Here is a 23,262-nt window from a genome sequence, read left to right as displayed (position 1 = left end):
AATGTGGGGCCCCCTCCCCCATCCCCAGCTGGGAGCTGCAAAGCTTCTAGCAAAAGTTCATCCAGGCCAAGAAGCTCATCCAGGCAGAGGAATGGAGTAAAGGCGTCTACATCAGTTTCCCCAGAACCCCAGCAATGGGGGGTAAAGGGGCCAAGGGAATCCCTGGCAATATTCACATCCAGAATGCAGGCCAAGATGGCTCAATATGAGGAGCTTGGGAAGCAGCTCGGAGGAATAAGAGCGGATTTAAAATTTGCCCGCTACCAAGTGGATCAGTCATCCAGGGCCAAGAAGGCAGCATTTGCCACTAAGGTAAAAACATTAAAGAAAAAAGTGGAGGAGATTGTGCGGATGAGGTCTGACATTGTGGAAGGTGCCGGCATTTTCCGTGAGAAATTTGTCCATGGTGCTCGTTTCTCTGGTATGCCGGTCTCCAGAGATGATGATGATGATTGCCAGAGTGAGGAGGAGGAGATGGAGGGAGGTGAAGGAGGTGAGGAGGGCAATGTGAGTGAGGGGGATATGGATACTAATTCTGTGCGTGACACCACTGCTACCCCTGACCCCCCACTTACCCTGAGTGAAGACCGTGTGAACCCGGCTCAGGTGGCCTTACCTACCTCCAGTGAGGATGATGATGATAATGATGATGGCAGTGACTGCAGTCAAGGCAGCGGCTTGGCAGATGGGGGTCTCCTGCGGGCGATTGTAATGCAGGAGTCCCCCACCCGTCTGGAAAACTTCTCTTTTGGAGAGGATTTAGGCCCAGAGGAGGAGAGGAAGAATAAAAAAGCGAAGGGCAGGAAGAGGAAGAAAACGCAAGGACAAGTGAAGTTTGTCTTTTCTTCTTTCCAGCAGTCTGAGTCAGCTGAGAAGCCGATTCAGGGTGCTGGGTCCCCCAACCTGCCAGACCCCGTTTCTGTAGTGGAGCGGGGCCAGCATGGGGGATACAGTAGTGCACCCAAAATGGCTGCGGGTGCGATAGAAAAAAAAGGGCACCCTCCTGTGAGGGGGGAGGGTGCCCAGGCACCAGAAAATGGTGGCAGATTCTTGTTCGGGGGGCGGTACAGGTCCTGGCACTGCAGGGCACTCCCCTGTGAGGGGGGGGAGTGTTCGGGCACCGGACCTTGTTGGTTCAGGGGGCGGTCCCCTAGGTGATGCAGTCGGTACCGATCCTGGCACTGTGAAGGAGGAGGTTCCCTGCGCGTCAGCCGCAGTAGGCGGGGCGGGAGTGCGTCCGGAGGGACAGCTCCCGTCAAAATCGGCGGCGTGCGATGGGGCGGGGCCACCTATGATGGGGGCGGAGTCTGTGTCTGTGCCCAAAGACACTGGACAGAAGAGCCGTGCAGCTCCAATCATTAAGCCAGCAACCCTTATACCTGGAGTAATAGACCCAGCCAGCCCGGCCTGTAACACATCAAGGGAGAGTGTACACAAGAGTGGAAGTGAGAGCAAAAATGTGAATAAAAATGGTAATGTGCAGGATGTGAGTTATGGCAGTGTGCATGGGAGGAGTTGTAGTAGCAGTATGGATGAAGGGAGAGGGGTGCAAGAGAGGGGTGCAAGCGAGGTGCAAGAGAGGGGTGCAAGCGGGGTGCAAGAGATGGGTGCAAGTGGGGTGCAAGAGAGGGGTGTTTGTGAAATACAGGTGAGGAGTGGTAGTGGTATGCAAAAGAGAGGTGTTATGGCTGAGGCTTACATTAGGAACAAGGGTCCTGGTTTGGGGTCTGGTTCTGGTTCGACTGCCCCCCCGGTAGTGGCTGCTTCTCCCAGAAGCTATGCCAGCGTCACTGCCAGGGGATCAGGGGGATCTCCATCTCCATCTGGCTCTGGGGGTCAAATGCAACAGCGCCTCCTGGAGGCTCTACGTAGGGGAGACAGGTCAATCCATGTAGAGGGGAGGGGTGAGGTTGACCTGTCTTTTTGGATAGAAAGACATGGCTTAGGCGCCTTCCGAGAACAAAACGGGGAGGTGGTCTGGTCCCTCCCAACATCCGGGCAGGAAAGTGGCCGTAGGAATGTGGTCCGTTTGGTGTGGAGGGGCGAAGATGCATGTCCGCCTCGGGGAAAGGTGGTTGAGCTCCTCCTCCAGATGGAATTCAGGGCAAGTGACATCTTTGCCCTGATCCACCCCTATGGTACTTCCGAGTTTGACATCAGCTTCGTTCGGCCGGAGGGTTTGGAACTTTTCTGGTCGAACTATGAGGTGGTGAAAAGCGAGCCCGGCTGGCGGGATTTCGCCGTAAAGGCGATATCCTGTCAGAATCTGGCGAAGAAAGTGACTGTATTGACACGTAACGAGTCACTATCTTGCTATGACATCATGACCTGGCTCAGCAGATATGGTGATGTGACGGACATGCCGAAAAAGAACTATGACGAACATGGGATCTGGTCTGGGGCCTGGACGTTTTCCGTCAAACTGAAGCGTTCGGGGAGCACTGTTGCCCACATCCCATCAGCTGCTTTTCTTGGGAGAGACAGAATCCAAGTTTTCTACCAGGGGCAGCCCAAGGTCTGTCACAGGTGTGGCAGCCCCACTCACTTTAGCGCAGCCTGTACCGTGCAGGTCTGTGCACTGTGCGGTGGGGTAGGTCATCTTGCCGCATCCTGTAGGCAGACCCGGTGTCATCTGTGTGGTGTCTTAGGACACCCTTTCAGCCGTTGTCCTAGCGCCTTTGCCCGTGCGACGGTCACCTTGGCTGGGGAGAGCAGTAATGTTGCCTCAGCTGGGGAGGGCACGAGCGCGGGAGAAGGTGCAACAGGGTCAGTGAAGAGGAAAAGTCCCGCCAAGCTGAGGCGGGAGGCTAATCGGAGAAGGAGCAGGGAACTGGAGAGTTCCCATGTGGCAGGGGTAGCTTCTGGCCCTGCTCCAGAGGTTAGTCCTGAAACTGCTGAGGCCCTGGAGGAGAATGTGCTGGATGAGGAAATGGGGAGAATCTGTAAAGAAGAGGGCAGCAAGGCCGATCTTTCCGATTCCTCCCACTATGAAAGTGTGGATGAGGAAGGTGAAGAGAGGCCAAAAAAAAAGGCCAGTAAAGGGAGAAAGAAGAGGTCGGAGCCCTCTAGTCCTCGTCCTATGGACCAGGTCCCAAGCGGAAGCTTACCTGCCCCCCCTCTGATTGATCTGTCTAACCGGTACTCTGTCCTTGATGACATCTCCTCCCCCTCCATGGAGGGGGGGGGTCGAGGATGGGGTGCCTGAAGTGGGGGAGCCTCCGGGGGGAACTGGGCCCTGTCCTGATGGGGCAATTTCCTCAGGGGATGGGGCCAAACCGGAGCCAGGTGGAAATGGGGATTCAAAAATGGACCAATCAGAATCCAAAAAAACGGTCCAAAGAGAAAGAAGCCTCCTCATCTGGGGATGAGGGGGTGAAGAAAAAACAGAGATAATGGGGGTTAGGGCCATCTAACTCAATCACCCATGATGGCGGCACTCAACCCATTGACGCTGGCATCTATTAACTGTGCCAGCATAAAGTCTGATACGGCTAGATTCGCAGCCTTTGATTTTCTCGGCCGTGTTGATGCCGACATTTTCTTTTTACAGGAGACCAGGTTGTTAGATCTAGCCTCCCTGGTAAAAACCAGGAGAGAGTGGAGGCGCGGCCCCTCCCACTGGTCTCTTGCGGCTGAGCCGTATAGTGGGGTGGCGGTCCTTTTTACCGCTCCTGTTGAATGCAGACGGGTTATTGAGTTAGAAATGGGGAGGTGCCTGATCTTAGATGTCCTCATGAAGGGGCAAGAGCTTCGGCTCATTAACATCTACGCCCCACAAACCAAGTGGGACCGTAAAGATCTCTTTATGAGGATTAAGCCCTTTCTTTTTACAAGCCGACAGGTGATCTTTGGAGGGGATTTCAATACTGTCACAAGGTCCCAAGATAGGAGAGGCTCCAATGATCGGCTGGCTTATGATAGCATAGCCCTCAATAGTATAGTTAGGGAAGCTCGCCTAGAGGATGCCCACATCCGGAGCCCCTCAGGCCACGTGGGTTTCACCTATCATCGAGGTAGCTGCAGGTCTAGGATAGACAGGTTTTATTTAAAGGAGGAAGCCGTCTCTTCCGCAGTGTCCGTGGTTGAGGTGGAGTTCTCCGATCACTGTATGATTTCTTTTTCCTTGAATGTTTCAGAGACCCCCCGGATGGGTAAAGGTTATTGGAAGCTGAATTCGTCCCTCCTGGAGGAAGCGGAGATAAGACAGTCCTTTGAGGATTTTCTTCAGAGTCAGGTACCTTTACTGGACCCATGTAGTAGTAAGTCTGAGTGGTGGGAGATATTCAAGAAGAGGGTTGCGGGGTTCTTCCGCCAGCTCTCGAGCCTCAGGTCCCTGAACAGGTATCGCCTGTATCAGGGTCTGAGGAGGAAACTCGAGCTTCTCGTCTCGACTGGAGGTAGCCGAGAGGATATCTCCAGAGTGAAGTCCTTGCTGATGAGGTGTCAGTATGATAGGCACGCATCTTTGGTTTTTGAGAGGGATTTCGGGAAGTACCGCTCGCCCGACCCTTACAGAAACTGTAAGATGTCAGTGAGTAGTAAAGTGGTCTCAGGACTGATTGATAGTACGGGATCTCTGAATCGGTCCAGATCAGGGATTTTGGAGGTCGTCAGATCCTTCTACTCACACCTCTTGGGAAGGAAGGATCTAGATCGAGACAGGATGTCGGCTTTCCTGGCTGAAACCATTCCTGAGCCAGGGGTAGACCCCTCTCTTGATGTTTTGGCAGAAGAAATCAGGGAAGAGGAAGTGAGACTGGCGATCGAGGGGTTCGCCCCTAAGAAGTCGCCAGGTCCGGATGGCTTAACATCCGAGTGGTACAGGACCTTTAAGGAGTCTTTAGCTCCCCTCTTGACTGAGGTATTCAATGAGTGTCTCTCCTCGGGCACTCTGTCAAAGTCAATGAGGAGGTCAGCCCTGATTCTTCTCTCAAAGGGTAAAGATCCCAGCCGTATTGAGAATTGGAGACCCATAGCTCTTCTCAATACGGACAGGAAGCTTCTGGCCAAGATACTGTTTAATCGGCTGGTGAAGTTTGCCCCCCGACTCCTTTCGGGGGCCCAGCACTGCTCTGTTCCAGGCCGAAGCACCTTAAGTGCTGTCCTTAGTGTCAGGGAGGCAGTGGAGCGGAGTAGTGCAGGTCTCTGGAAGGGGTACTTGTTGTCCCTGGATCAGGCCAAAGCATTTGATCGGGTGAACCACGAGTACCTCTGGTCCGTCCTCCTGAGATATGGCTTACCGAGTACTTTTGTTAATTGGCTTAAGATCTTGTATGCAGGGGCAGAGAGTTTCCCGCTGGTGAACGGTTGGTCTGGCCGCTCTTTTGAGGTGGGGTCCGGAGTCCGTCAGGGTTGTCCCTTGAGCCCGCTTTTATACGTGTTCGCAATCGATCCCTTCATCCGGAGGGTAGATTGTGGGCCGTTGGCGGGAGTCGGGATGAGTCTGGCGGAGCTGGATGTCGCCCAGAGAGTGGTGGCGTACGCTGACGATGTCACCATTTTCGTCTCCTCGAGGGTGGAGGTCGAGATGGTGATGTCGGAGGTGGATCGCTACTCGGAGGCATCCGGGTCTAAGATCAACCAGGATAAGTGTGAAAGTCTCTGGCTGGGAGGGGGAGATCCCACGTTTGATCTCCCGGACACCCTTCCAGGGCCCCAAGAGTCAGCAAAACTTCTGGGCATCACATTCGGCCAGGATGATTATCCCACCAAAAACTGGGATGGTAAGCTCCAGGATGCCACTCAGAAGGTGAATCAGTGGAAGGGTTGGTCTATGACCCTCAGGGAAAGGGTACACCTGATCAAATCGTACCTGCTTCCCTTGTTTATCTATCTGGGCAGTGTATGTATCTTGCCAGAGGCTTACTACACTAGGGTCTACAGCCTGTTTTTCCATCTGTTATGGGGGAACAGGATGAACCTAGTCAAGAGGGAGGTTACGTACCGCACGAGGAGACTAGGGGGTTTATCTATGGTAACCCCGTGGTGTTCTTAACGAACACCTTCTTGAAAGCCAACATCTCAAACCTTTGGTCAGAGAGGGCTCCTCCGTGGGTATTCTCCTGCAGGGAGTGGTTTCGGCCTTTCTTCCAGGAATGGGAGACAGGAGGGCAAGTGAAGGACCTCCGTACGCCCCATGGATACCTTCCGGCTTACGCTACCCCGACTCTGAAGGCGATACGTCGGTGGGGTCTGGGAGTGTGGGAGATCAGGACCCAGTCAAGGCAGTTCCTTGACAAACGGGTTCTGTTGACCCACTTCCAGAAGCCTCTGGCGCTCAGGGACTGCCCAGGTCGGGATCTGAGGGTGGGGTTGTATCTTTTAAACATGAAAAGGATCCCCCAGAAGTTTTGGGACTTGGCCTGGCGCTGCTTTCAGGGGAAGCTATATGTGAGGGACAATTTGAAGTGTAGGAGATCTGATGACCGGGGGTGTCCCCGAGAAGAGTGCGGGGACATGCTGGAAAGCATGGACCACTTCCTGCTTCATTGTCCCTTTAATATAGGGGTCTACAACAGGGTGGGCGCTTCCATCGGCTGGAGTCAACTTGCCGGCCTTACCTATCCGGAATGGGCTTATGGGGCATTCAGGACCCTGGGTGGCCGTGATCGGGGCACTTTATTCTTAGTCAGTTTAGTGGTTAGATACTACACGTGGAATGCACGGTGTTTAGTGTCTACACAGCGGAAAGTCCTCTCCGAGGTGGAGGTCTGTAGGAACATCACCGGTGACCTCGGGAAGATCAGGTCTTTGGAGTATGGCAGTCTTGGTACCAGTAGGGCTTCTCTCCTATGGAGAGGGTTTTGTTTTGATGTGCCCTAGGTACTAGACCTTTTGGGTAGAGTACCCTGGTTTTGGTTAGGGACAGTGATGTAGGGACAGGGTTAGGGTGATAGTAGGGTCAGTTTATCTTTAGGGATAATGGTAGGGTGAGAGGTAGGGTGCAGTTAGGGAAAGAATGTAAATATTTTGTATGTATCAGGATTGCCATCCTTCTTCCTGGTGGTGGGCTAATGCATGTGCACCATAGCTTTTTGTTTTGTTTTCAGACGCTAAAGTTATGTAGGGCTTACAGGCACCGAACTTGGGCCTAAAGTGGGTTGTATTGTTTGTTTTTGTATATTATAAAGCTGGTTATGGTAAAGTTGGTTGGGAGGAGTTCTAGGTTGGGAGGGTGTATTTGTGGGTGGTGGTGGTTGTTTGTTTTGGTGGACCTGGCATGGGTCAGTTATGGACTGGACATTGAGGGCTATGGACTCTATGGACTCTGACCCATGTACAGGAGGGTGGGTGGTGCGGGTGAAGGGACAGTTTAGAGTAGGTTGTTTTATTATATTTGTAGGTGTGTTTTCTGTATATTTATAGGTGTATATAGGTTATATGTATATAGTATGTATATAGTATATTTAGTAAATATTATAATTTTGTTTGTTTTATATCTTGGTTTGTGTATTATATAGTGTTTATAGTAGTGATAGATGGCAGTCGAACCATTTTTTTTTTTTTTTTTTTTATTTATTTTTTATTTTTTTTTTTTTTTCGTTGTATTTGTGTATCTGTTGTGGACTTTTTTGGGTTGTTTTATGTTTGCAATATATATAATATTTATAAAAATTTTTTTTTTTTTTTTTTTTTTTTTTTTGTTAAAGCTAAATATGCAATTTTATTTTTTGTTTTTGCACATTAGGTATGCATGCATGTGAGTGTGTTTGGTTATGTTTGGTGTAGTATTAGTATTTTTAGGAAAAGCTGGGCTTGCCGTTTAGGCAGGATTTTTGTTCTTGAAAAGTTTGGGTTTATGTTATTTCATTTTGTTGTTTTCCATTATGGCAAAGTTGTGCTGGTTCTGTGTTTGTTATGATTTATATTTTTCTAATAAAAGATTTACAGGATATAACTCAGGATCAGTACAGGATCAGTAATGTAATGTATATACACATTGACCTCACCAGCAGAATAGTGAGTACAGCTCTGGAGTATAATACAGGATATAACTCAGGATCAGTACAGGATAAGTAATGTAATGTATGTACACAGTGACCTCACCAGCAGAATAGTGAGTACAGCTCTGGAGTATAATACAGGAAATAACTCAGGATCAGTACAGGATAAGTAATGTAATGTATGTACACAGTGATCTCACCAGCAGAATAGTGAGTACAGCTCTGGAGTATAGTAGTGAACATTTACCTCTGCACACTCTGTGGAGCCTCTGATGATATTGTTGGGCCCGGAGTTTCCAGTAACTTCTCTTCCTCCTTTTCAGCTTCTTGCTGGGCCATGTTGTCCGTGCGGTCACCATCTCCACCCTGTGAGGCCATCTCGGTCCCCTCCTCACCATCGCTGTCTCCGTCGTCCCCAGAGGAAGTAGAATCCTCACTAGATGTTGTCTCATAACTATGGACACAAGATTAGAGTATAAATTTGTTCAGCCTCAGTTTACATTTTATTTAACTTCCTAGAATCCATAACAATGTAGCACAACACAGTAAAATTAAGAAATTACACAAGATAAAAAGAATAAAAATAATAAATTGCCACCTTCTTTCAGAAACAACACCACTCCGGTCCATCGGTTACTTCAGCTCTAGTGAATTGAATGAGTCTAAGCTGCAATACCACACACAACCTATGGACAGGGGTGGCGCTGTTCTATAAATTTACTTATTTTATTTATTTATTTAGTTTTTTTTTTTTTTTGAAGGATGAAACCATGTTTATCTCGACTTAACTTATTTTATCAAAATATTTACTATAATATTCTATAACATCAACGATATGAATTGAATGATCTGGGACTTTTATGGAATTATCTTCAGTTATGTAATAGAGCAGTGTTTCCCAACCAAGGTGCCTCCAGCTGTTGCAAAACTACAGCTCCCAGCATGCCTGGACAGCCGAAGGCTGGGAGTTGTAGTTTTGCAACAGCTGGAGGCACCATGGTTGGGAAACACTATAATAGACCCTTATATTCTGATTATATTTACATGTGGTAGTGTGTGCGTCCTCTGTGATGCTTACCCACCATTGACCCCAACAAACTGGAGATTCTTCTTAGCTCGAGTCTCTCCAGCCGAGCGGCCGCTGCTGTTTTTTTTCTTCATTATAGACTTCAGGCTCCTGGGAGACGCTTCTGTACAGGGAAACCCAGATATGAATTATATTGGGCATCTACTGTGGAGGACGACACTTATACACCTCTCCTCTAGCTCTATCTGTATATTGCTGCTATCTCTATGGGACTGGGATAAATAGTTATGCACCTCTTCTCCAGCTCTATCTGTATACTGCTGCTGCTATCTCTATAGGATCAGGATATATAGTAGTTAAACACCTCCCCTCCAGCTCTCTTTGTATACTGCTGCTGCTGCTGCTATCTAGATGGGATCAGAATATATAGTAGTTATACACCTCCCCTCCAGCTCTCTCTGTATACTGCCGCTATCTCTATGGGATTAGGGTATATAGTAGTTATACACCTCCCCTCCAGTTCTATCTGTATACTGCTGCTATCTACATGGGATCAGGATATATAGTAGTTATACACCTCCCCTCCAGTTCTATCTGTATACTGCTGCTATCTAGATGGGATCAGGGTATATAGTAGTTATACACCTCCTCTCCAGCTCTATCTGTATACTGCTGTTGCATCTATGGGATCAGGATATATAGGAGTTATACACCTCTGCTCCAGCTCTATCTGTATACTGCTGCTATCTCTATAGGATCAGGATATATAGGAGTTATACACCTCTGCTCCAGCTCAATCTGTATACTGCTGCTATCTCTATGGGATCAGGATATATCGTAGTTATATCCTTCCCCCAGCTCTATCTGTATACTGCTGCTGCCATCTCTCTGGGATCAGTCTATATAGGAGTTATACACCTCCCCTTCAGCTCTAACTGTATACTGCTGCTGCTATCTCTATAGGATCAGTATATATAGTATTACACACCTCCCCTCCAGCTCTATCTGTATAGTGCTGCTGCTACCTCTATGGGATCAGTATATATAGTAATTATATAGTATTTCTTTGCTGCATTTCTATGTTTTTGCTGATTTAACATGCCATTTTTTACTGTGATTTTGAAGAATTTTAGCAAGAACAGACAAAAATGGAATAAAAATTCAACAGAAAACAACATAACCCATCTTTATTGTGATTATAGCTGAAATAACTTTCTCCTCATGGCAATATCTACCTACAAAAACACATTTTAAATAAGAAAACACATCAAAACTGACACCTAACCACATATGAATCTATTGAGTTCACCTGGGTGACCTCCAGGACCAGCAGCCTAACTAGATGACCAGGTGCAGTGATCAGACTCCACTCCCTCTCTTTACAAAGCCAGAGTATTTATGGGAAATGTAAGCAGCATTAGGAAATCATTTCAGTGATTGAATTGCAATCAATATGGCTGCAAATTCATGTTTAAAACAGGTAAGCACAAGGCATACACAAGAACCTCTACATTATTCTCTAAATTGCCTATGCTGCACTACAAAAGCCAGTGTTTCCTAACCAGGGTGCCTCCAGCTGTTGCAAAACTACAACTCCCAGCATTCCCGGACAGCCAACGGCTGTCCGGGCATGCTGGGCGTTGTAGTCTTGCAACAGCTGGAGTCACACTGGTTGGGAAACAATGATATAAGCAATAAAAAATTCCCTATTGTTCATACGGACCTATAAAAAGATGACAGATTTGTCATCCCTTAGGTAGCTAATATTTTTCCTTTAAAGGGGTACTCTGGTGGAAATTTTTTTTTTTAAATCAACTGGTGCCAGAAACTTAAACATTTGTAAATTACTTCTATTTAAAAATCTTAATCCTTCCAGTACTTATCAGCTGCTGTATGCTCCACAGAAAGTTGTATTTTTTTCGGGAATTCTTTTCAGTCTGACCACGGTGTTCTCTGCTGACACCTCTGTCCATGTCAGGAACTGTCCAGAGTACAAGCAAATACCCATAGCAAACCTCTCCTGCTCTGGACAGTTCCTGACATGGACAGAGGTGTCCGCAGGGAGCACTGTGGTCAGACTGGAAAGAACGCGAGAAAGATATGCAATTTCTGTGGAGTATACAGCAGCTGATCAGTACTGAAAGGATTAAGATTTTTAAATAGAAGTAATTTACAAATCTGTTTAACTTCCAGGCACCAGTTCATTAAAAAAAATAAAAAACATTTCACCGGAGTACCCCTTTAAAGGAAATTTTTCTTAAGGGATTTTTATTTTTTTTTAAATCAACTGGTGCCTGAAAGTTAAACAGATTTGTAAATCAAGGAAAATAAAATAGATTTGTAAATGACTTCTATTAAAAAAAACTTTACCCTTCCAGTACTTTTTATCAGCTGTATGCTACAGAGGAAATTCTTTTCTTTTTGGATTTTTTTTTTGTCTTGTCCACAGTGCTCTCTGCTGACAACTGATGCCCGTATCAGGAACTGTCCAGAGCAGGAGAAAATTCCCATTGCAAACCTATGCTGCTCTGGACAGTTCCTGACACGGACAGAGGTGTCAGCAGAGAGCACTGTGGACAAGACAAAAAAGAAATTCAAAAAGAAAAGAATTTCCTCTGTAGCATACAGCCGCTAATAAGTACTGGAAGGGTAAAGATTTTTTTTAATAGAAGTCATTTACAAATCTGTTTAACTTTCTGGCACCAGTTGATAAAAAAAAAATAAAAAAAAAATTTTCGACTGGAGTTCCCCTTTAAGCAGATTCTACTACGCAGGCAGCTTACTGCTTGATTTATTGAGGTCTCCAGTGTAGATGACCACTTTGATCCAAAGGTCACATATGCTCGGTCTACAGCTCCCTGAGGAGCCTGCATATATAGTATTAGTATGCAGGGGGCAAGTGAGGTCATGTGGGGGGCTTATGGAAGCCCACCCTCTCTGTAATAAATCCTCATTGCTGGAGACAAGAAGCCAAACTGGAGCCAATGCTTCCTGGATGAGATGGAATATTTATGGACCGGGGAGGACAAAGCTCAGATTATCCTCCACTACTGGGCCAGTTGTTTGTCTTTAATAGGTTAATACAAAATAAATAGAACATAGAGCAAAATGTTTGCAAAATGACGAAATAATATAGGCATCAATTTCATTTCTAAATATTCCTCTAGGGGGACATCAGTTCATATTGAGGTGTTCCAGATGGGTTACGGGTTTAAAGGGGCACTCCTGTGGAAAAAAAACATTTTTTCAACCAACTGGTGCCAGAAAGTTAAACAGATTTGTAAATTACTTCTATTTAAAATTCTTAATCCTTCCAGTACTTATCAGCTGCTGTGTTACTGCCCCCTGTGTTACTGGTCCCCTCTCTGGGATCCTGGCCGAACCGTATAGACTGTAACACTTCTCTATCTCAGTAAAAGCTACTGACCTGGCCTTGGACTATTATTTGCCTAACCTAGGACTAGTGGTGCTACCTTTGGGTGATTAAAGGGGTATTCCAGGCAAAACCTTTCATATATATATATATATATATATATATATATATATATATATATATATATATCAACTGGCTCCTGAAAGTTAAACAGATTTGTAAATTACTTCTATTAAAAAATCTTAATCCTTCCAATAGTTATTAGCTTCAGAAGTTTTCTGTCTAACTGCTCAATGATGATGTCACGTCCCGGGAGCTGTGCATGATGGGAGAATATCCCCATAGGAGCTGCACAGCTCCCAGGACGTGAGTCATCAGAGAGCAGTTAGACAGAAAAAAACAACAACTCAACTTCAGAAGCTAATAACTATTGGAAGGATTAAGATTTTTTAATAGAAGTAATTTACAAATCTTTTTATCTTTCCGGAGCCAGTTGATATATATAAAAAAGTTTTGGCCTGGAATACCCCTTTAAGGTTAAATCACACCCTGGCGTCACGAACACAAAGGGGTTAATACCATCTACCCCTGGGCAACAACATCTGCCCCTTACACCTTACATCACACCCCGTGGCTCACCACAACAGTGTCTCCCAACTAGGGTACCTCCAGCTGTTGCAAAACTAAAACTCCCAGCATGTCCGGACAGCCTTCGGCTGTCCGGGCATGATGGGAGTTGTAGTTTTGCAACAGCTGGAGGCATCCTTGTTGGAAAACACTGTTGTAGGGCCTATGGGGACCAAGCATGATACAAGGAAAGGCCCTAATACTGTTTTGTTCCCTTTAAACAGAATATTTGTCTTCTCTCGGCCATAAAAGGCAAATGCTGATAATTTCATGTTCATTTGTGCACGGGGGGGGGGGGGTTTGGCAGAATACACTGAGCAGAGAGAAGTGGACTGAGGTACAGGACGCAACTCCCGTTGGCAGAGTTCTGGCAGTGTCCACCGTGTTCCATGATGTAACATACACAATTACCATAATATTACAGACAAAAAAAAAAACGACAAGAGGCCTATGGGCCAGATCCGGCGTCACCGATAACAATGTCTGACTGGTGGAGCGCTAGAAATGATTGAGCGTGTCCTCTGGAAGATCCAAAAAAAAGTAAAAAAAATTAATAAATAAAACGTGAAGCCCTGACAAATATTCAAGAATAAACCCGAGTGAAATCGTATTGATGACATGTTTAGAAGATCCTGGTTACCATGCCAATGAGAGAAACACCGCGAAACAAAGGGTAGAGGCAAGAAGAGAAAGGTCACAAAGAAAATCAGAACATTCTGCAAGGAATAGAATAAGACGGCGAATGATAGAACAACAACACAAGACGAGAGCAGGATTAGAAAAACAGATCATTGAATATATTTTACTTTCTGCTGATTTTAGCTCCAGCTCCTTCCTTTCTCTCAATTCCTCTTCTCCTCCCTCTTTCCATCCTCTCCTTTTCTCCTCACTCTTTCCTTCCTTTCCTCTTCTCCTCCCTCTTTCCTTCCTCTCCTTCCTTTTCTCTTCTCCTCCCTCTTTCCTTCCTTTCCTCTTCTCCTCCCTCTTTCCTTCCTCTCCTTCCTTTCCTCTTCTCCTCCCTATTTCCTTCCTCTCCTTCCTTTCCTCTTCTCCTCCCTCTTTCCTTCCTCTACTTCCTTTCCTCTTCTCCTCCCTCTTTCCTTCCTCTCCTTCCTTTCCTCTTCTCCTCCCTCTTTCCTTCCTCTCCTTCCTTTTCTCTTCTCCTCCCTCTTTCCTTCCTTTCCTCTTCTCCTCCCTCTTTCCTTCCTCTCCTTCCTTTTCTCTTCTCCTCCCTCTTTCCTTCCTTTCCTCTTCTCCTCCCTCTTTCCTTCCTCTCCTTCGTTTCCTCTTCTCCTCCCTCTTTCCTTCCTCTCCTTCCTTTCCTCTTCTCCTCCCTCTTTCCTTCCTCTCCTTCCTTTCCTCTTCTCCTCCCTCTTTCCTTCCTCTCCTTCCTTTCCTCTTCTCCTCCCTCTTTCCTTCCTCTCCTTCCTTTCCTCTTCTCCTCCCTCTTTCCTTCCTCTCCTTCCTTTCCTCTTCTCCTCCCTCTTTCCTTCCTTCTCTCATTATACTGTATTTTCCAATCTGTCTTCCAACCATTCTTCTTGTTCCTCCTTCCTTTATTCACTTTTTCTTTTCTTCTATCCCTATTTCCTTCCTTGCTCTCGCCACCTTTCCAGCTCATTATTTCTTCTTTTCTCTCATTCCTTCTTCTGTTCTGCTTTTCTCCTTTCCTTCCTCACGTCCCTTCTCCCTTTATTGTTTCTTCTTCCCTCTCCTCATTGTTTCTTCTTCCTTCTCCTCATTGTTTCTTCTTCCCTCTCTATATTGTTTCTTCTTCCCTCTCTTCATTGTTTCTTCTTCCCTCTCTATATTGTTTCTTCTTCCCTCTCTTCATTGTTTCTTCTTCCCTCTCTTCATTGTTTCTTCCCTCTCTTCATTGTTTCTTCCCTCTCTTCATTGTTTCTTCTTCCCTCTCTTCATTGTTTCTTCCCTCTCTTCATTGCTTCTTCTTCCCTCTCTATATTGTTTCTTCTTCCCTCTCTTCATTGTTTCTTCTTCCCTCTCCTCATTGTTTCTTCTTCTCTCTCTTCATTGTTTCTTCTTCCTTCTCTATATTGTTTCTTCTTCTCTCTCTTCATTGTTTCTTCTTCCCTCTCTATATTGTTTCTTCTTCCCTCTCTTCATTGTTTCTTCTTCCCTCTCTATATTGTTTCTTCTTCCCTCTCTTCATTGTTTCTTCTTCCCTCTCTATATTGTTTCTTCTTCCCTCTCTTCATTGTTTCTTCTTCCCTCTCTATATTGTTTCTTCTTCCCTCTCTTCATTGTTTCTTCTTCCCTCTCTTCATTGTTTCTTCTTCTCTCTCTTCATTGTTTCTTCTTCCCTCTCTATATTGTTTCTTCTTCCCTCTCTTCATTGTTTCTTCTTCTCTCTCCTCATTGTTTCTTCTTCCCTTTCTATATTGTTTCTTCTTCGCTCTCCTCATTGTTTCTTCTTCCCTCTCTTCAATGTTTCCGATCTTCCTTTTCCCATTCTTTCTTTTTTCTGCCTTCCTTGCTTCCTCCTTTTCTCCCTCTCTGCATTATCTCTTCTTCCCATCATCACTACTTCTATTCTGCTTTCCTTCTATGTTAATTGTTTTCTTCTTCCTTCTCTTATTCTTTCAGCTTCACTTCATTACTCTTTTCCTGCCTTGCATTCTTTTCTCACCAAATATCCTTATTTCTACTTCACTATTTTGCTTATCTCATTCTTTCTTTTTTCTTCCTTCCTTGCTTCCTCCTTTCTTCCTGTCTTCATTATTTTTCCTGCTTCTCCTCCTCCCCTCATTCCTTTTTCTGTTCTGCCTCCTTCTTTCCTTCCTCACTTCCCTTCTCCCTCTCTCTTTCTTCATTGTTTCTTTTTTCCCTCTCTTTTTTCTCTTATTTCTTTAGCTTTTCTTTATTCTATCTTTCCTGCCTTGCATCCTCTATTCTCAATATTCCATATTTCTATTTCCCTATCTTCCTTTTCTCATTCCTTCTTTTCTCCTTTTCTTCATTATTTCTTCCTCCCTTCATTCCTTCTTCTGTTCTGTATTGCCTCTATCCTTATTGTTTCCTTATTCCCTCTCTTTCTTCCTAATTTCTTCTTCCTTCTCTCTGTTCTCTCATTTCCTATTGTCTTTATTTTCCTTCCATAGGAACATAGAGTGAGTGCCGCTGCCTTTGTCCCTGTTGCAGGGCCCATCCTTGTGTCATGCTCAGTCCACACAGGCCCAACACCAGTGTTTCCCAACCAAGGTGCCTCCAGCTGTTGCAAAACTACATGGCCCTTCTTCCTTATTTCTTCTCCCCCTTTCTCTGTTCTCTCATTTCTTATTTTCCTTATTCTCCTGCTCCTTGCTTCTTCTCTCCCATCTTGCTTATTATTTCCTTCCTCTCTTCCTATTCCTCATTTCTTCTTCCTTTCCAGAACAATGGAGAAGAGAAACATTCCCAAAAGAAAATGCTGAGAAAACGTTCTTTCTTGCCTATTCCTGTTGCCATTCCACTTTTGGAGGATAAGGGCCCCATGTAGCCCTCTTGCCCTGTCTGTAGGATTACTGTAAAAGTTCACAAACTTGTTTAATGCCCCTAAACTTTGCCAAAAACAATACTGTTACAGAAGACAGTGAGGAGGGGAGAGGAGGGAGATGCAGCTGCAGTTTCTTTCTCTGTATCTGTAAGGCTTTGTTTGTACCCCATAATTGTAAGCGCTGCGGAATCTGTAGGCGCTATATAAATAAATAAATAAAATAAGGCTAGATTTTCACTTGTTTTTTTTTTCTGGCAGTTTTTGGAATATTGCCTCTGCAGTATTTGATCCAAAGCCAGAAGTGTATTCAAAAGGAATAGGACATATGAAGGAAGGACTTACATTTCTCCTTCCTTATGGATCCACTTCTGACTTTGGCTCAAAAACTGCAGTGACAGATATCCAAAAACTGCCAGAAAAAAAACTAAGTGGAAATCTAGCCTAAGGGAGGTAGGACGTGCAGGCTCAAAGTAAAAGTTCAGAAACATCAGTACTCCCTCTTAAAGTTGTCAGAAATAACATAGAAAGGCTACGTTCACACAGCGGAATATATGTGGAACCTCTGCCCGGAAAACACGGACAGACATTCCACAAACATCAGAACATACTAGCATTAGGACCGCTCAAAAATGTGCTGTCTCCATAGACAGTAATGCATTTCCGAGCGCAATCCACTGACTAAAGATCTATTCACACGGCAAAATTTCCGCTTGTGGAATTCCGCCTCAAATTAAAGCCCATAGACTTCTATGGGATTCCGCACTCCCATTCAGGCTTCTGAATTTCTGCTAGCGGAATTCCGCAATCGGAAATTCAGAAGTGTGAATGGGTGTACGGTATCCCATAGAAGTCAATGGGCTTTAATATGAGTCAGAATTCCGCAAGCGGAATAGGCCCTAAGACAGAGAGGGAGGTGAGGAGGTGCAGCTGCAGATTCTCTGTCTGTAAAACTATGTGCTGCGAAATGGGAGGAGAAGAAATTTCTGCATGCTCCATGTTGAAGCTCACAAACTACCCTAGTCCCCACAAAAAACTTGTCAAGTCACACGGTAAGGCCTCATTAACACTACCGTTAGGACACGTAGTGAGACGGCCGCCGGGGCAAATAGCGGGAGAAAAAATAGAGCTTGCACCGTCTTTTTCTCCTGCTACTCTCGCTGAAAAAACAGTGGCACCCGACGGACCCCATTGACTATAATGAGGTACATCGGGACTAGCTGTTGCCAGTTGCACTCCGTCAAAATGACGGCTGTCAAAAAAAGAGAGTTTGACGTCCATTCTTGACAGAGTGCAACCCAGCAGTGTAAAAGAAGCCTAAAGCAGACATCTTTAAAAGCATGAATACAATAATTACAACCCGACGCATTTCTGTCAATGAATGACCTTAATCATGGGGCCATGATTAAGGCCATGCATTGACCGAAACACGTCTGTTTGTAGCTCTTGTATCCATAAGGGGAGAGGAGGGGGATGCAGCTACAGCTTCTCTCTCTTTTTGTATGTCTAAAATAACATGAGGACACACACAAGAAAAAGTACCAGCACATGGAGAAACAAAATAAAGCAGAAGAAAACAAAATACTCCAGCAAAAGGTAACTTTAGTAAAACTTCCATTTATTTAAACATCTTTAAAAACGTATACAGCCATGGATACAAGAGCTACAAACAGACGTGTTTCGGTCAATGCATGGCCTTAATCATGGGCCCATGATTAAGGTCATTCATTGACCGAAATGCGTTGGGTTGTAATTATTGTATTCATGCTTTTAAAGATGTTTGAATAAATAGAAGCTTTACTGAAGCTACTCAGGGGGGACTCATAGCTGAGACTTTTTACATGGCAGTGTGCATCTTAAAGACAGCAATAAGGGCCCAAGATGACATCGGGTTTTATAGCTTTCAGTGTTGTAATTCATTTTCGTTCTTAACTCTTAATTAAAGAGTTGTCCGGTTTACAAACCCCATATTCATACTCCCTATTAGGTAATTCTGAGTTAATAGAATAGGGGGAGGGGGGGGGGTCTAGGATCCACATGATATTTCATTGTCTAATGAAGAATGGTTACAGAGGGCGCCTCTTCTTCTGTCCTGCATTACACCACAACCCACTGACTTGAATGGCTACCGTGAAATGCCTAATTTCTCCTGTGGTGGCGCTGCGGGGAAAGTTATCACTTACTGCCAGGTTTCCTAAAAGATTAATGACCCTTGGGCTGATTCCCAATACTTGTTTGCTAAAAAATGTAATGAATCAGGGCTTATCTAGGCTCAGCCCCCTCTTCTCTGGGGCCCCATTGCAGCATAAGGATTTTTTATTACATATATAAACTTACTAACTTTTTTCTATTGCAGTGGTCTTCAAACTTCGGACCTCCAGCTGTTGCAAAACTACAACTCCCAGCATGCCCGGACAGCCAACGGCTGTCCGGGCATGCTGGGAGTTGTAGTTTTGCAACCTTTGGAGAGCCACTGATACATATGATCCTCTTTGCTTGGACACTCTATTAACCTTCTTCTAAGCCGAGGAAGAAATTCTTAAGTTTCCTTTGGAGGTTCTACTTATATCTTTAGAACGGTGGTCTCCAAACTGCAGGAATCCAGTTGTTGCACAACTACAACTACAACTTGCAGCATGCCCGAATAGCCCAAGCTGTATTCATTCCCTGTCTGCTCCTCTGCCCTGAGTTTTTAACTTTGCACCATCTGGAGGTCCGCTGTTTGGAGACCACCGTTCTAACGATATAAGTAGAATGTCCAAAGGAAACTCCAGAATGCCTTTCTCGGCTCAGCCTTCTATTGCTTATTTTAAGCGCACATACTTGGCTTATCTATGCACTTCCATGATGAGGCTCCCCAAGACGTATGACCGGGGAGGCAGGAAACATTACATAAACATCTCCCCTCTCCACGGTCACTGGCCTGTCAGGTAGAAATTATTACTGTGGAGATAAGCTGGGACAAAAATGCCGAAAAGGAAAAAATGCCAAAAAAAATTATCGTCTGCTCCCGCCATAATTTCCGATTTTTTTTTATCCATATTTCCAAAACAATTAAAAATACATTTTGCTGTCTCTCACTGACCTGCTGGCTGACTCTCCGGCCTGAGATTCTCCCGCTCAGATGTTGTTTGGGTGGAGTAAACCGAGGACAACAAGTTGAGGGAATTCACCAGTTGGTTCTGGATGGAGCTGAGTTTGGACGCCGGGTGTCTCAGGGCGCTGGCCAGATCCGGATATCCATGTTCTAGACACGTCCACTGTTCCTGTAGTAGGTCCTGGATTCGTTTAACATACTGTCCTATGGAGGCATCTGCGGGGGGTTGATGGACAGTGGGGCAGTGCCTGACAGGGACAGGTTCTTCATAGTTGCAGTCTTTGTTATTGCCACAAATCTGAGAGTCCGTCAAGGCGTCCACCACATCACCTTCTTTGGCGTCAGTCTTAGTCATTCTATCCATTTCTACTCTACTACATTCATTATTATCATCGACCAACATCTCATCCTGTACTACAGGGGCCGCGGCGCCAGTCTCATTGGTGGCCAGACTATGATCGGTGTCCAGATCCAGATCGGCATGATGGACACCACAGCCTACTGACCGAGTCTCAGGGCTTATATTGGCATACGTATCTTTATCAAGACTTTCCTTCTTCTCTTCAGCTGGAACTTCTTCCGTGTTGACCGCCGTATCCCTCAAGTGTTTACTCCCACTTTCCCTTCTGCTTTCCTCCATGCATTCCAACATTTTGGTCAAATCCGCTATATACACATCCTTGGCCTTCAATTCGTTGTTTTGTTTCTCCACCAAAACCCTCAGATTGTGCACCTCCCTGGCCCGGTCGTCAAGTCTCTTGGTCAGACCCGTCACCTGCTGTTTGATGGTGGAGAACGGCGAGTCGCTTAGATTGTCGTAGCTCAACTGTCCATTGACTTCTCCATTTCCATTGTCCACGCTCTCCGTTTTTGCCTTGTTTTCCAAAAACTCTTCTTCCCGCTGATCTTTTACGTTCCCTATGAATTGAGAAAGTGACTTCAGCTGAGTGTTTAACTTGTTGTTTTTGCCTTCGAGGACGTAGATAGTTTTTTGCAGTTCTGGGATGGTTTTTATCTGTTCCTCCAGTTCTTTGATCTTCTTGAATGCGGCTGCCAGCTGCTGATTGGACTGGAGTCGCGATGGACTCGCCGGCTCCTCCGAGGAACCCAGTAAACTGTTGCTGAAGGCGCCCATGTTACACCTGACCTTCAAGTAGTGGGTTTGATCAGAAGACATTGTGCTTTGTGGAAGGCTGGCTGGAAGACTAGAAGCTCGAGCGAATTGTGGGCGATCCCTGCAGCCGCTAAAATCTTCAGGCGCCAATTCTTCTAACGCGGCATCGCTGACAGTATCCTTTCTCCGATAGTTCAACTCGTGGACGTACCTCAGGCGCAAAGAGGAATCGTTTCCTGAAAACCCATCTCTTGTGCCGCTCCTGTGGCCGCTGGGACTCCAGGTTCTGCTCGAGGCTGCCGAGTAGGACTGCGACCCATTTTCCGGCACACTAAAGTTACGAGGCAGCGTGCTAAACTTGGATTGCTTGGCTCTTCTGTGAATGTGGATCCTCTTGATGGTATTCCCTTTTTCGATATCATGCACGTACTTAAGAAAGTCGAGGTCCAGGTGGAACCCATAAGGCGTCTCCACGGAATAAGACACTCGGTTCTCCTTCGGTTCCTCCTTCGAAACAGCATTTTCTCCTTGAAAAAAAGAAAGAAATGAGAAACAAACTTAGTATTCCCAGACGGTCTTCTATGGCAAAAGGCTCAAACATTCATTAAAAAGGTCTTAACCAACCTTCAGCCCATTCAGTGTTTAGTGTCTCATGCATTAGTGATGCCACTAGGTCCCTGGTGGATTCTTGGGTTGAATATTGGCCTCATAAAACAAGAGCTCAGTGCACGAATACGACACAAAACTGCGTGTTATCGGGTAGGGAAAAAATCAATGCTTCTTATTATTGTCTGGCTGCTTTATAAGGAGGGAACCGGAGCAAATATAGCGGCTATTACAGCAAAGGTTTAACTCCTGTATTACGGGAGAGGACTGCAGGTATCTCACTTCTAATACATCTCCATTACCCAAATCTCTTACCTTAGCTATGGGAATAATTTGGGTAAGGGAAAAAGAGCAGACGAAAAGAAATTGGATTCTTTAATCTGCTTGTTCCATTTCTACATAGATGTTGCTTGGGCGGCCTGTTGTGGTACACAAAGGTTTAACCCCTCTACAAGAGCATTTAGACATCATCAAGGGGAAAATCGATTTGTTTTAGGACAGTGTTTTCCACACAGAGTGCCTCTAGATGTTGGACAGACAAAGCTGTATTCATTCCCTGTCTGCTCCTCTGCACTGTGCATGAGCTTTGTTCTGATTGCTATATTTGAAGTCAGGAAATAGTTTCCCCCCCCCCTGTTATGGGGCAATTGGCATCCTCTGGGTCAGGGTTTTTCTAGGGGCAAAGTACCCCTTTAAGAACTGATCAACGATTGGTCCTCATTTAGCTGTGACAACTAACTTAACTGCATATGTCCTATAAGAGCATTTAGACATTATCAAGCGGAAGATCTATTGCTCTAGACCAATGTTTCCTAAGCAGTGTGCGTGCATGTTGGGAGTTGTAGTTTTTCAACAGCTGGAGGCACACTGGTTGGGAAGCACTGTTATAGACACCCTCAAAGAGTGGTTCTCATTCTGGAGGACTTAAAGGGTAACTCTCATTAAAATAAAGTTTTGCTATTGCACTCCTTATGGATTAAAAAATTGATGTTTTCTATGTTTTATTTGTGCTTAAAAAAAAGCTCAAGAGCACATTTTCCCCCATTTCATACACAGACTTAGGACCGAGGTCCAAACAATGAAAGTGCAGCCTGAAGTGCTGAGGGGGGGGGGGGGTCCAGCCTCATCCAATCACAGCTCCTCTCACACTTAACTGCCATATGCTGTTGGTTGGACACCCCCCCCCCCCCCCCTCAGCACTCCAGGCTGCACTTCCTGTGTTTAGGCTTCGGTCCTAAGTCTGTATATGAGATGGGGAAAAATGTGTTCTTGAGCTTTTTTAAGCACAAATAAAACATAGAAAACTTCATTTTTGTTAACCAAAGTATATTAGAATTTTTTTTTATTTATCATAAGGAGTATGGTAAATAGCAAAAATTAGTTTTAATGAGAGTGCCTATTTAAAGGTGTACTCTGGTGGAAAACAATTTTTTTAAGTCAACTGATGCCAGAAAGTTAAACAGATTTGTAAATTACTTCTATTTAAAAATCTTAATCCTTCCAGTACTCATTAGCTGCTGTATGCTCCACAGGAAGGTTCTTTTCTTTTTTAATTTATTTTCTGTCTGGCCACTGTGCTCTCTGCTGACACATCTGTCTATGTTCGGAACTGTCCAGAGCAGAAGCAAATCCCCATAGCAAACCTCTCCTGCTCTGGACAGTTCTTGACACGGACAGAGGTGTCAGCAAAGAGCACTGTGGTCAGACTAGAAAGAATTACACAACTTCCTCTGAAGCATACAGCAGTTGATAAGTATTGGAAGGATTAAGATTTTTAAATAGTAGTCATTTACAAATCAGTTTAACTTTCTGACACCAGTTGATTTAAAAAAATAATAATTCCACCGGAGTACCCCTTTAACAGTACCATTTAAACAAGCATCATGTAATACCACATTTCTCCTGTAGTGGCCGCTATAGGAAAACCTGAACCTTTTTCCAAAGAGCTGATTGGCGCTGGGTACTCCATTAGGTGGGACATCCCC

General features: G+C 45.2%; 1 protein-coding gene across 2 annotated transcripts in view; it reads right to left on the bottom strand.

Moving 5' to 3' along the window:
- The window catches only part of KANK4 (KN motif and ankyrin repeat domains 4), a 154,744-nt gene that overhangs the window by 49,585 nt on the left and 81,897 nt on the right, over window positions 1–23,262 (bottom strand). For both annotated transcript variants that reach the window (XM_056532890.1, XM_056532891.1), the window contains 3 exons: window positions 19,546–21,198; window positions 9,022–9,133; window positions 8,191–8,397 (listed from right to left, as the gene is read on the bottom strand). In XM_056532890.1, the coding sequence (XP_056388865.1) occupies window positions 8,191–8,397; window positions 9,022–9,133; window positions 19,546–21,198 (1,972 nt within the window). The remainder of the gene's footprint in view (window positions 1–8,190; window positions 8,398–9,021; window positions 9,134–19,545; window positions 21,199–23,262) is intronic.

The sequence above is a fragment of the Hyla sarda genome, chromosome 7 (assembly GCF_029499605.1).
Source record: "Hyla sarda isolate aHylSar1 chromosome 7, aHylSar1.hap1, whole genome shotgun sequence".
In the NCBI taxonomy this organism is placed as follows: Eukaryota; Metazoa; Chordata; class Amphibia; order Anura; family Hylidae; genus Hyla; species Hyla sarda.
This window is presented reverse-complemented; position numbering and strand designations above follow the sequence as displayed.